Source organism: Abrus precatorius, unplaced genomic scaffold (assembly GCF_003935025.1).
Source record: "Abrus precatorius isolate BTA unplaced genomic scaffold, Abrus_2018 Scaffold10, whole genome shotgun sequence".
Classification (NCBI taxonomy): Eukaryota; Viridiplantae; Streptophyta; class Magnoliopsida; order Fabales; family Fabaceae; genus Abrus; species Abrus precatorius.
Window position 1 is genome coordinate 27,716,060 of NW_020874292.1, and position 14,560 is coordinate 27,730,619.

A 14,560-nucleotide genomic window follows, 5' to 3' on the forward strand; every position below is an offset into this window, starting at 1 on the left:
CTATGCGAAAAAAAAATATTACGTTGTTTTTTTTAATTTATGATATTCACTATACCATATATGAATGAATCAATGATGATGATAATTTTGTCATCAAACTAAATAATGCAAAAATTATTGAGGACAGAGAATAAAGAGAAAGTGTTGTTTATTGTGGAGCAAGTTCCTGAGGCAACGGCACTGCCACCAAGTCAGTCACAGAGAACAATGCTAGCATGTGGGTTACTGTAAATATGCATATATCTTACTTATAATCCAAGAAAATGACAAATGGATGGAGATAGGTGACAACTAGCTAGGCGGGAACAGATTCTTTCCTTTTGTTTTCATCAATTTTGAGATTAAAACTTGAAAGGAAAAATAAAAATCCCCCCTCCTTTTTGTGCATTTGTAAATGGTGTCTCATTCAGTACTTTCGACTCTAAGTAAGTGTCCACTTGCCAGCAAGATGTCATGACTCATGTCTTGATGTTGTTCTTTGGCCTCAAAGCTTAGTTGTCATTGGATTTATTAATCTATAAAACACAGATCCACGACGCGTTGACACCCCCTCTCGCATGTATGTTGCTTGCACCGTAATCTGTGATTGAATCCTACGTTGATGCGAAAGTGGTTGGACTTTTATCCTCAGTTATGCATATTAATTGCCAAGTCCCAATGGCATCGCACCGTGGGGCCAGTACCGTAACTTACTACGCGATGAGTTTTCGATTTTAAGCCCTGAATCATGGTTTTGACCAATTATAAGGGATACGTTTTTCTGCATTACTCCTTCCATTTTCGCATATTTTGTTGTTTTATTCACTTGATTTTGTTTTACATTTCTTGTTATTTTAATTTTTAAGACTTATTTAATAATTATAAATGTATAGTTTAATTAATTAATAACCTCATATTTTATTTATTAATTTTAATTTTTCTCTCTCCATTATATGTACTTGTTAAATTTTCAATAAACATTGATGATAAAAATAAATATTAAGTTCCAACAAGGTAATTTAACTCAATTTTATTAATGTCCATATATTATAAAGGTGAGTATTGAAACGTTAGACAAAAATAAATGAATGAATTTCAATAGCAAAAAAAACAAATTAAATGAATTAGTTAAAAGTAAAAATGAAAGTATTTTCGTCAAACATATAATAATTAATGAATTTTTAATCCGTGTGTAAAATTTTTAAACAATAAAACATATAAAATGGAGGTAAACATGTGAATTAACTAGTTGAAGATTATAGTTATTGTACTTGTAATTTAAAAAATTATAATTTTATATACGATATTTGTTTATAGGTCTTAAAATATATTTAAAAACACTGTTATTGTGTTTAAATTTAATATAAAAGTTAGAATTAATAATATTAATCTTCTGACCTTTCAACTGTAGCTTATATGTTGGACACGTGTATACAAGATATATTTAATGTTGTTCTAAACATGAAACATAAACTTAATAGACTTTGCATACTTTAAATAAATTTAAAATTTTTTAATGATAATTTAATGGGAAAGTAAAGAATATATGTACAGTAAGTCTTTAGTTATTTTTAAAATCGAAGGTAGGTCTTTACATTAACTATAAAAACTTAATTTCATTTAAAAAACTATAAGAGCAATACTCATAATTATAATGCAAGGGGAAATTTACAAGATAAATGTAGAAATGCTTTTCTTTTTCGATGCCTTTGAAAAGGAAAATACGTAGGAGAAAGGGAGTACACAAAGAAACAATAATTATTACGTATTTGTTTCAGTTTTGTTTTCATAAATATTTTTAAAAGTAGTTAACATAATGTTTTTTAAATTTCAGTTAAGTAATGTCCTCAATTTGTTTTAAGGTCAAAGTAGGGTGTTGCAGTGACGGATAACTGTTTCAATTTATAGTATAGACAGAATTAGAATTTAAATGAATTATCCTAGATATTATTAATATCATGCTTTAATTAGAGTTGGAGTTTTTTATCATAAAAATTAGCATTAAGATTCAGCATGCCAATATTAAAAATACACATTACTAAAATAAAATTTTAACTCTAATTAAGAACAACATAAACAATAGATATGATATTCAATTTAAATCTTGTCATTAATTTATTAGTCGTTATTGCTCAACATGTTACTTAATATGTTGAGTGCTTTTGATAATTTAATTATACGATGTTAAAACAACATTATTATTATTTTTTAATTGTTGGCTCCAGGTGATTATGAAGAAGCTTCTTAACAAGACATAAATTATGTTAGGTCCCTCGTATCGTTGGGCAGCATTAATAGAACCAATAACTTCTTAATTGTTACTTTTAGGCTTGATCATTGTTTAGTCACCTTTGCCCACATCTTCTTCACTGATTTTTAAATGCGCATTTATTTCTGCGTTAATTAGGTCCAATGGTTTCATACTACTCCTTTTTTTTTTTTTACTTAAAAAATTTGAACAAAAATTAAAAAAAACTTTTAAAAAATATTAATTTCGATTCTTAAGATCATGTTTAAAAAAATAATATTAGTAAGACTTAATTAAAAAATAATTATTGCATTTTTATAATTTTAATGTAATAACTACTTTTTTAATAACATTTTTTAATTTTATATATTTAAACTTAGTCTTAGAGATTAAGATTAATAAAATAATTTCTTAATGTGGCTAAAAATATATAATATAACCTTATACTTAGTATTTATTTATTAAAAATAATATCATTACATATTTTGTACATTAATGATAGTAAATGTTACAATTTCTGATCAAAGTTTATTATTTATTAACCTTTTATTTTATCTCATTGGACATGCATTAAATTTTTTTTATTAAAACAACAATTGGTCTTATCTTTAATAAAATAAAAAATATTAATTTAATAAAATAAAACTGCCAGAGGATAAAAGAAAAAAAAATAAAGTAACTCCGAAGTAGCCTGAATTATAACTATTGATCACACGGGTAAGGTAATCTCATCATAATTAAGATTGTTTAAAAATTGTGATTTTGCTAATCGGTGCTCCAAGGACACTGTTTAAAAAATAGAAAAGTAATTTTTTTAAATTACATTAAAATGCATTAAAAATTATGAGAGGTGGTAATTGACAACATTTTTAATGAAAATTTTTCACTTTTGTTCCTATGCCAAGCTCAAATTTATGGCATATATAACATTGTATGAGTTTTTCTAACATGTATCTGTAAATATTGATTAATGAATTAAAAAAATTCAAAATAAAGTTAAAAAAAGTATTATAAATTATGTTGGGTGTGCATTAATTGATAGTGTTTTTAACATTTGTAAGAAATTTTAACCAGTACATTTATCGTATTTTTTACATTATTAATTGTTCACTATTAAAGGAAATACTAAAGTGATTTTTACTCAAGTATATATTTAATAAAAAAATATTATAACATGTTTATAAAATAAATATTAAATATTTTTTAAAAAATATATTAATTTAATTATTAATAAAATTGAACTCTCACATAACATGAAAATTTTCATTTCATTAAATTATTATAAATAACTTTTTATATCTTTTATTTTTTGATTTAAAAGATTTAAATCATAAATATTAAATTAATTCTAAAAAATGTTTGGAAGAACCAGATTAGTACTTTAATATTAAAAAAGTTAAAATGTTTCAAAAGACTATAAAAAATAAATTACACTTACATACTTTTATAAAAGGACCTATTCATAGTAATGTTCAGTAAAAGAAGTATTGAATTTAATAAAATTTTATTGTTTTAATCTGATATAAAAAATAAACGTAAGAATTTGTAGGCAAATAATCTTCATTTAACTCTCTCCCATTTAAAAATTTAAATTAAAAATGTGACAAATATTCTTACTTTCATTCTCGGATAATTTACTGTGTGGTTAACTTAATATGAAACTTAAACCCTGTTCAGTGCACCGGATGAAATTAACTTTTAATTAGAACTCTTTTGTTCAAACACTCGTCATACTATCTTTTAATAAGGGGGAGGGAAGGGGAAACTAAAGTTTATGTGACATACTCATAAATATTGTAAGTGACTTATGCTAAATCTCATAAGAAATTCCAGACAAAACAACAGTATTTTAAAACTCAATTAATGATTAAATACCATATGATATGAGACACTTCCATCAAATTAAAAGACGGAAACAATGATGAGAAAACTGTTAGAAGGGAAATTAAATTATAAAGACTAAAATAAATAAATAGAAATTAAAAAGCTAAACTTTAATCTAAAATTCGAATCATTGATTTCACATAACTTTAATTCTTTTATTTTAATTTTTCCTGTAACGCAATGCATAGTGCATTGTCATTACCCTTTTGGAAAGGACCCATTTATGTGGATTACCAACTGAATTACATGACAAAGGGAAGTGACGACATGGCTAATTAGTGGGATTGTGCTTTCTATTGTTGAAGGAATCTATGGCAGGTCACGGGCAATATTCATGTATCTCTCATTTCCACGACTACCATGAAAAATCAATTCAAAAGTCATCTCTTGTTACCAACCTTGGTCCCATGGGAATGCTTTTCATAAGCTCTTCATTTTCTTTCTTTGGTCCCGTTGAATACAAGGTTTACCAGTGTTCTTCAAAAACATCACGGTCTCAAAACGTCTAACCGTCCAATTTTTTGGATTGCAAGCTTTTTACTAGCTCTACGGTAGTGTATTATGTGTTTCTATTTGGGACAATATACACGTGATGAATGAACAGCAGCAGTCATTAAAGAACTAAAACCTTCTTTAAACCGTGTCAAGTTTTTGAAAATTTAACTATTTAGCACTTCTCCAAGTTTTTCCTAGCTGTACGCTAACTATTAATAGTTTTTACATCCATTATTAAGCCGCGCATATATTAAACTATAAGTGAAATAGTTCAAAAGGAAAAAAGGCAATATAAAAAGTGACGAGAACAATTACAGAAACCAAAAGAAAAAAAAAAGATAATGGAGAAAATAAAATAATATGACGGAAATGGAAAAAAAAAAGGGCATAAAAAAAAAAAAGTTCGAATAGACGCAATGAAAAATAAATATTTTTGCCTATAATCTGCAAGATTTAATTATTTATTTATTATGTATAAATTAATTTGATTAAATTATTTTTTATTTAAAAAATATATCTAAAATAAAAAATATTTTATTATCTTTAAACCTTAATGAGATGTTTTATAAAATTCTTCAAATTCTTATCTAATCTATACTAAATTTATTAATTATAATTTTTTAAAATCATCTTATATCCTAAATCCTTTGTAAACTCTCAAATAAATATAAAATAATAATATAAGAGTTATAATAAAAAATAACTAAATTTAATTTTAAAAAATATTCGTTTGACTGGAAAAATAAAATACAATTCATTTTTTTAACGTGATACAAGCGGAGCCGCGACATTAGATTTTAATGTCGGCACACGTCAGCATTGATGTTTTATGTAATTTACAATTTGTTGACAAAAACAAACTACATAGCAGTGAAATGGAGTCAACAAGTCATAAAAAATCTAAGTATTTTAAAAACCATAAATATAAACAATTTAAAAATACTTTATCTTAATTTGACAGTAATTATTAACTGAAGTCAAAAATAGCAACAAAACAAAATATATTAATAATCTTATTTAAGGATAATTTTCATCCGGGAATAAAAAATATATTATATTAAAAATATTAAACTAGATAGTGAATAAAAAAAGGTCGATTGGTAAAAAAAAAGTGAGTAGAGAGCAGAAACAAAGTATATGTTCCGATATAATTAACATCTCTCTCGAATGAATTGCCCTATAAAAAGTGAATGAAGGATTTCAGTTTTTTTGTTAAACTATTAAAGGACATTCAAACTCTTGTATAAACCAGCAGTAAAATGAGTTTTGCTCTTGGCTCTCAATATTTATGTAGGTAATATTATTTTTAACTTGACAATTAACCAATTATTATACGTCGAACACGGAAACTTTAAACTATAATAGATAATTATCGTATATATGATCAATCATAAATTTTACTCTTTCATGTGTTCATAATTATTCAAATAAAATAATGATAACTCAACGTCATTTCAGTGATATACATATACTAAAAAGTTATGATCTCTGTCAAGAAAAGTGAGGATGCATGCTTAATAATTGTGGAAACCTTTATTTTAAAAAGAAAAAAAATCAATGTTTTTTACATCATAAAATAATTAATATTTAAATGTATCCCATGAAAAAAAAGTATACATGTTAAGCATCCAAAGAAAATCATGACGTACTCAAAAGTCCTACATAATTGCTCAGCATCATTTTCACCGGCGCTCTAACTACTACAGTACTATTATCAATCGAAGACTGCCTCTGTTTCCATCTACATCTAGCAGAAGGACAATCATGAGTCATGACTAGACACTGAATATATATCATGAAAAACAAACATGGCTACGAAGGCAGTGTTGATTTCTTGGATTGTTTATGGATTTTGTTTTTAGAAATACTTATTATTTCTGATTTTCTAAAAATTTAATATGCTTAGTAATATAGATGTCGGCTTTTTTAAGTGTAAAGTTATTATTATGAAAAATATATCTATAACACACTGGTTATATTAGAACATCAATTTAATACTCAAACTTATTTTATTTAATAATTTTTATAGTTTATTAATTTATCTCGTTATACATATTAAGTAAAACAAAAACAATAACTTTATACAGTTTTAGAATTAATTAATACTTTATTAGATATGTTTTTTAAAATAAATGTCATTTGCATATCTATCCAAGTTAATTTTAACTTTTTTTTAGGCATAACAATTATGGTAGCATCACATAATGTAATAGTTAAATATATTATATTTATATTTTAAAAAATAGTAAATAAAACGATTATAATATTTTATGCATGTCATCCCAATGCTGAGATAAACGCTTATACTCTTCTTAAAAATCGTATTACACGCTTATCTGGATTATTTGCAATCTCATCTTATATTAATACATTCCCATTCTTTTAAATTTTTTTTATTAAAGCATACTTTTTCGGCAATCAGATAATTTTTATGGTTGATTTTCAATTACGCACGATTGCCATTTTACCACACCTGTTTAAAATATTATTTTACATTATTTAATTATAATTAATCTCACGTTATTTTTCTTATACTCACGCCACAATTATTATAACCGATAAAATATACTAAGATTTGGTCATTTGTGAGCGATGAATTTAGCGAATTAAGTTAAAAAAATTATAGTTCAATTTAAATGAGATGTTTAAATTATATATATGTATATATATATATATATATATATATATATACACATATAAATATATAAATATAATTTAAATTCAAAATTTAAAAGTCTTAATATTAAAAATGCAAACCCATTCAAAATCTTGATATGAAAATTGACTTCTAGAGAAAAATATACTAACAAAAGTAAAATTCATACAAATGAAGGAAATACAGATTAAATTTTATAAACAAAAAATACAAAAATTTTTAGATAAATAATTAATTATAACATCCAAATTCTATTGGAATTGTTCAGAGTTTAATGTAAACAAGGCGTTGAACACACTATAAATAAATACAATTTTAATTTTAAAATAATAAGTATGGATTTGATGAAATAAATATAATTTTAATTTTTAAAACAGCAAGCATGGAATTGATAAAAATGAATTATTAGGCGAATTCAAGCCAGCACAAATGGATAACTCGTTTTGTGAGTTTTAACTAACTAATTATTTTATTCTTAATTTGATAAAATCATAATTTTATTAAAAATATTTATTTCACTTTTTTACCTTTTAATATTATTTTATATTAAAAAATAAGGAAATAATATTTTTAAAATAAGAAATTATAAATCTGAAATTGAGAGTAAAAGAAAGCTATATCCCTTTTCATGTTTAGATGGATGCTAAATTTTTAAAAATTATATTTACAAATATAAACATCATTTGAAATTTATGCTAATATATTACAACATTTATATATTTTTAAAATTTAGATTAAAGTAAAGTCAATAAATTCTAATTTTGCATTGTATTAAAAAGCTTATACTAAATTCACTATAAAAGTAACATTTCTTTAAATTCATTTGTAATTAAAAACATTTTAACTAAAATAGATTAATTCAAAATGATTTTTACAAACACCCATCTAATTCTAAATATACACTTTATCTCTTGGGTTATTATGGTACGTGAGAGGGATGTGACTGGAAGGAGAATGAAAATGGTATGAAGAAAAGGAGGGAAAGCTGAAGTGACACAGTTTAGGGGGTAAAAGCCCAAAAGGTGTAAGATGAGAATGTAGAATAGAAGCCACAAAATCCAAAACCCCAGAAGGGAAAAAAGCTTTGGAAAGTGGGACCCACCTTGACTGCTTCCAACAAAACCAGCCAGCCTCAGGGCCACTCCACCCATATTACTACTACGTTATTTTTTTCCTTATTTCTATGATGTTATTATTATTGTTATTATTTTTCTGCTGTATCTTATTTTCGCCGACACACACAAACTCACACACTCAACACTCTTGTGCTCCTTTTTTGTGCTTTCCCTCTTCCCACACTCTCTCTCTTCATTACTCTAAGCTTCGAATCTCTATCTGTCCCTTTCTTTAATGGCCTTGCCTTGTACAACTAGTCGCGATCTGAAACTCAACTACTACGGTACTACCCCCATTCTTCTTTTCTTCTTCTTCTTCCTTGTCTTCTCCTGCGTGTCCATGCTACCCTTGCATGTGCTCCTCCACACCTGAACCACGCTCCAACCACAATGGCTCTTACCCGTTTTGTTCTTTCACTCTTTCTCGTTGAGTTTGTGTCGTTCTCTTTGATCTTTGCTGCTCTTCCTCTTGCCTTGGCCAACACTGACCCTTCTGATGGTACTCCCTTGTCCTTATTTTATTTTATTTTGGAATGATCACGCCGCGCTTGATTGATTTGGTCGGTGTTGAATGTTGCAATGGCGTGGAAAGTGTTAGATTTTGATATAAAGTTTGGATTTTGCATTGTGGGGTGCTGCTTGAACCCTTCATTTGCTTAAGTTTGATTTTGCTGCAAAGTCTGTTTAGTTGCTCGGAAAATGCAATGAATGAAATAAAGGCTAAAGCATTGGCTTTTTGGCTTTAACATGGCAAAAGAACCAATTTTTATGTTGAAACAAAGTGAGGGAATTGAGTTTCGAGGATTCCACTTTGGTTTTTGTAAATTCTATTTGCAGAATGCAATATTGCAATTACTTAAGTTATGAGGGGATGCTTTTTCTTGCCAAAAACATGGTCTTTTTTCTTTTCTCTTCTCACTTTCTCTTTCTGGTTCATCTTTTTTCTTTGTTTTTTGGGGAAACAAGGTTTAAGTTAAGTCGCACCAGGTTTAAAATGATGTGCCCTTTTGGGTTTATTTCTTTATAAATTTGTGACTGCAAATTCACCAACAGTGCCATTGCCTTTGTGGACTTTTGGTAGTTTTTATTGTTGTTCTTTCTGTTACAGTACAAGCTCTTGAGGTGATGTACAACGCGTTAAATAGTCCAACTCAGCTAACGGGTTGGAAAATTGGTGGTGGTGATCCATGCGGAGAGTCGTGGAAAGGGATAACATGTGAGGGTTCAGCCGTTGTTTCCATGTATGAGATTCACATGACACTGCACAACTGTGATTTTATTTTATTTTCAAAGTATGTTTGTGGTTGAGAAAACTAATTGTTTCCCTTATTGTGAATTGTGATTCTGGTTAGTGAGCTCTCAGGTTTAGGACTCGATGGGACTTTGGGATACCTGCTTTCAGACCTTATGTCACTGAGAAAGCTGTGAGATAATTTTACTCTCTTATTTTATGGTACACATAATCTTTACTATTTTAATATATTGGTTATTGATTTTATTTTATTTTTTAATTTTGAGTGTTTTTCCAGTGACTTAAGTGACAACAAGATTCATGATACAATTCCCTACCAATTGCCACCGAATCTTACAAGCTTGTAATATTCAGCAACAATCACTCGCCTTTTTCATTTCTTGATCAATTTCATTTTTCAGTCTTATCTTATTTTGTTTTTGTCACATGTTATTCTTCTTCAATTGTAACAATCAGGAATCTTGCCAGAAATAACTTATCTGGAAATCTTCCTTATTCTGTTTCTGCCATGGTTTCACTCAATTATCTGTAAGTGTCTTTTGAAAGTTTTCAATTTTATTTCGTAATATTTAATTTGGTCATATATTGGAGCTGCTCTTACTTTTCATTTCCCTGTGGTTTTTAGGAATTTGAGCAATAATGCGCTCTCCCAGTCAATTGGCGATATTTTTGCTAGTCTTTCTGATCTTGGCACCCTGTAAGATATCTTACTTACTGTCTTCCTCATTTATTAGAGAGTTTATGCGCTAATGGAAATCCCTTCCAGAGAGGAATAGTTCTCTGCTGGAACCTTGTAATTCTTTAGACTGAATTGTCATTGCCTCATTGGCTGTTTGTGATAATTATTACTGGCTAACTATTATTAGTTTTATGAATATTGATTCTGTTTGATGGATGTTTGCATTCGTTTTCAATGATGCAGGGATTTATCAGTCAATAATTTCTCTGGCGATCTTCCTCCTTCTGTTGGTTCATTGTCCAATCTTTCCTCTCTGTACGTTGGATGACATTTTAATTGATGAACTTGTAGTGATTTGTGGTAAATCTTAATTTAGTGCTTGTTGAATTTATTTTTTTTCTAGGTTCTTGCAGAAGAACCAGTTAACTGGATCTCTTAGTGTTCTTGTTGGTTTGCCTTTGGATATTTTGTAAGTTCTTCTCCCTTTGGGCCTGGAATTATCTGCATTTTGTTTTCTAATCTTTTTGCTCTATAATTTTTCCAGAAATGTTGCAAACAATAACTTCAGTGGATGGATACCTCGTGAGCTTAGTTCCATCCATAGTTTCATGTAAGTATTTATGAATATTTGTTTGAAATGCCAATCTGTTTTCTAACGCATAATTTCTGCAAAGTGGTTGACATGACTCTTCAAATATGTACTAGATATGATGGAAATTCTTTTGAGAACGGTCCTTCTCCTATTCCACCAGCTTCTACTTCACCTCCTCCCAATGGATCTCATAACAGTCATCATCATTCTGGATCTGGTTCGCATAATAAAGCACAAGGTTCTGAGAATGAAAATTCTGATGGCCACAAGGGTTTGGCAGCAGGGGCTGTGGTAGGCATTATTTTAGGTTCAGTATTGGTGGCTGTTATTTTGCTGCTTGCTCTTGTTTTCTGCATCCGAAAACAAAAAGGAAAGAAAAAGAGTGCAAGAACTTTAAGTGGGAGCTTTCCCCGTGGAATTAATAATGGTGAATCCCCTTTCTTTTTGCTTTTTGTTTCAAGATATATTTTAATGGTGAGTCCTGACCAGTTTAGCTTTTCATTTGGGTTTATACTTGCAGTAACTCCACCTATGCAAGAGCAGAGGGTAAAAAGTGCTGCAGTTATCACAGATCTCAAGCCTCTTCCTGTAGAGAATGTGGCAGTTGAGAGGGTACCTGTAAAAAGTGGATCTGTAAAGCAGATGAAGTCCCCTATAACTTCTACATCATACACCGTTGCTTCTCTTCAAAGTGCAACAAATAGCTTTAGTCAAGAATTTATTATTGGTGAAGGTTCTCTTGGCCGTGTTTACAAGGCTGATTTCCCAAATGGGAAGGTAAACTTTTAGTGTTGTATTTGTTATGTACTTTTCAACTGTCATTTTGGAAAAGTACCATCTGCATCTTCAATTGGTTGAACCACTCCTGTAAGAAATGAGCCATGCCAGAGCCGTAGTATAGTAATGTAATTTCAGTACACGACTGAAATACATGTACCCCACATCAGCTTTTTCTGTGGCTTGGTTTGGCACCAAAGATTTCTCGTGCGTGATGAAATTATTCTTAATATTCCATAACTTTGCCAGTCTGCTAGATGAATGTGATGGATTTACAGCATTTCTCTTAATCAGTAATTTTACTGCATGTTCAATATTAAGTTTATTTTTCTTCTTCTGTTGTTTTTAACCTTTCATTTGGTTTGAATTTCGTAAGTTATTTTAGTTCTTACATTTGTAGCATATATTTTGTACAGTCACTAGTCTTAAAATCATGTAGCTTCATAGACTATTTATTGCTGAGGCTGTTTGTTTGGCCCTTAACACAGCATATGTTCAGAGATCCCTCTTACTCTGTCACAACATTTTTTTTTCTATTATGGTCAACTTTTATTTCGTTATAAACTTTAACTTCGAAATTTATTTTTATCCCTACAAAATAATATTTATGTACATTATAATATGCTAATGGCTCCAACTTTTGCTTTTGTTTAGATAATGGCTGTTAAGAAGATTGACAATTCAGCACTGTCATTACAAGAGGAAGACAATTTTCTTGAAGCTGTTTCAAATATGTCACGCTTGAGGCACCCAAACATTGTGACATTGGCTGGATATTGTACAGAGCATGGCCAACGACTTCTAGTTTATGAGTATATAGGAAATGGAAATCTGCATGACATGCTCCATTTTGCTGAAGATAGCAGCAAGGCTTTGTCTTGGAATGCCCGCGTTCGCATAGCACTTGGCACGGCCCGAGCTTTAGAGTATGTTTAATGCTAATATCTGTCATTTTTAGTTGCTCTTAGGCAAGGCCTTGACAGGCTACCTCACCCCCCTGCATTTCCCTCAAGTTTATTTGCTTTAACCTTGTAGGGTGAATTAGTATCACATGCAGGCTGATTTTTCATGAGTTATCTGCTTTGTCTATCAGGTACTTGCATGAAGTGTGCTTGCCTTCTGTTGTACATAGAAATTTCAAATCAGCAAATATATTACTTGACGAGGAGCTCAATCCTCACCTGTCTGACTGTGGTTTAGCTGCTTTGACACCAAACACTGAGCGGCAGGTTGGTGAAAAATGTTTCTTTTTCCTTCATGCACCACTGAACATGGCATTTGTATGTTTTCTTTGCACACTACAGTGATAACAATCATTAACTTTAACAGGTATCAACTCAGATGGTTGGTTCATTTGGTTATAGTGCTCCTGAATTTGCATTGTCAGGGGTATACACTGTAAAAAGTGATGTATACAGCTTTGGGGTGGTTATGCTGGAACTACTGACTGGTCGGAAGCCACTTGACAGGTAATCAATCTTCATGTTAATGTATACCCTTGATTATTATTATTTTTCTTTTCTGTATAGTTTCTTACATTCATCAGTAATTTTTGCATGTTTAGTTCGCGGGTTAGATCAGAGCAGTCGCTTGTGAGGTGGGCTACACCCCAACTCCATGATATCGATGCCTTGGCCAAAATGGTTGATCCTACATTGAACGGCATGTATCCAGCAAAGTCGCTGTCACGCTTTGCCGATATCATTGCTCTCTGTGTTCAGGTAAAACTTCTGTAATGATACAATACACAACTGATGGCTAACAACTCGTTTTAGTACTCATTCAATTAACAGCGCTCGTGTATTTATTTCAGCACTCTAATTTAATCTTTATAATAGGGAAAATGCTAACCGGTACCAAAGATGAAGGGTAATCCTAATCCTATCACTAGAGGTAGAGGGAGAATGAGAAAAATTATAGGCAAAACCATTAAAAAGGATTTGAGGGTCAATGGTTTGTTTATAGACCAGATTTACAATACAACATTATGACATCGTTGGCTTGGTTGCATGCACAGTATTTATTATATAAGAAATATGAAAGTCATCTAACACTTGTTTTTTAAATAATTTGAAACATTTACTAAGATATATTTTATGCCCCTTTAAGGTATCCTTATTGTAATTTGCGTTGTTGAGCAATATTTTCATGTAAACTTAATTTGTATTGGCATCGTCATTCTTCAAAAAAATATTAAATGATTTTTGATCTTGTGCACAGCCGGAACCTGAATTTCGACCCCCAATGTCTGAAGTGGTGCAAGCATTGGTACGGTTAGTACAAAGAGCAAGTGTGGTTAAAAGGCGACCCAGTGACGAATCTGGTTTTGGTCACAAGACTCCAGACCATGAGGCCATAGACATGTCATTTTAAATGTTAGTGCCTCTAGTCTTTTGCAATTTTGTGCAGTTATTCGGTAAAAACAATTATAAATCACAGGAAGGAGTAGAATTTGTGAAAATGTATCAAGCAAATTCAAGATAGTAATTACGTATTTGAATTTTTCACACCATTTAATACTCTGCCAAATAAGATGTATATTTAACTTGCCATGCTGTAATATAATGTAATTTAAAGCTGTTCTTCTCTTGATGCTAAATAGTTGAAAAAATAAAATAAAATTACGAAGCAACTTTATGAGGTTAGGCTTTGTTGGCAAGCACTAATGAAATTCCAACTACCGACATAAAAGGGCTCGGAAAGGGAAGTGGATGCTATTTGCAATGAGTTGGGTTATTATGACGGTGCATGCATATTAATGGCCCTACTGCTCCTTAATTCTCTTCCACTTACGTTGTTCTTAATACGACACACGGCATTTGACGTTTTCCATTCATTTTTAGTACTTGGTTCTTTTCTTCTGCATTGCCTTGGAATTGTTTT

General features: G+C 29.8%; 1 protein-coding gene across 7 annotated transcripts; it reads left to right on the forward strand.

Moving 5' to 3' along the window:
* The first annotated feature begins 8,483 nt into the window (after positions 1-8,483).
* On the forward strand, positions 8,484-14,151 carry LOC113869285 (protein STRUBBELIG-RECEPTOR FAMILY 8). Of its 7 annotated transcripts, XM_027505545.1 has the most exons (16): positions 8,490-8,876; positions 9,486-9,618; positions 9,730-9,801; positions 9,907-9,972; positions 10,086-10,157; positions 10,255-10,326; positions 10,552-10,623; positions 10,712-10,777; positions 10,853-10,918; positions 11,014-11,327; positions 11,421-11,677; positions 12,332-12,603; positions 12,771-12,906; positions 13,007-13,146; positions 13,242-13,398; positions 13,898-14,149. In XM_027505545.1, exons 1-16 carry the CDS (start codon positions 8,768-8,770, stop codon positions 14,048-14,050), a joined length of 2,157 nt encoding a protein of 718 aa, XP_027361346.1. In that variant the 5' UTR covers positions 8,490-8,767; the 3' UTR covers positions 14,051-14,149. The 7 variants fall into 7 exon arrangements, with proteins under 7 accessions (XP_027361337.1, XP_027361359.1, XP_027361354.1 ...); XM_027505536.1 differs by having other exon boundaries at positions 8,484-8,876; positions 11,014-11,677; positions 13,898-14,151; XM_027505558.1 differs by having other exon boundaries at positions 8,484-9,593; positions 9,741-9,801; positions 11,014-11,677; positions 13,898-14,151.
* The last annotated feature ends 409 nt before the right edge of the window (positions 14,152-14,560 follow it).

What these genes read in the sequence shown, in the direction of transcription:
- LOC113869285 (XM_027505536.1), top strand. Translation starts at nt 8,768, where the DNA reads ATGGCTCTTACCCGTTTTGTTCTTTCACTCTTTCTCGTTGAGTTTGTG. An exon ending in GGTCGGAAGCCACTTGACAG is followed by an intron (nt 13,147 to 13,241) that starts GTAATCAATCTT and finishes TTGCATGTTTAG; the next exon opens with TTCGCGGGTTAGATCAGAGC. An exon ending in TCATTGCTCTCTGTGTTCAG is followed by an intron (nt 13,399 to 13,897) that starts GTAAAACTTCTG and finishes TCTTGTGCACAG; the next exon opens with CCGGAACCTGAATTTCGACC.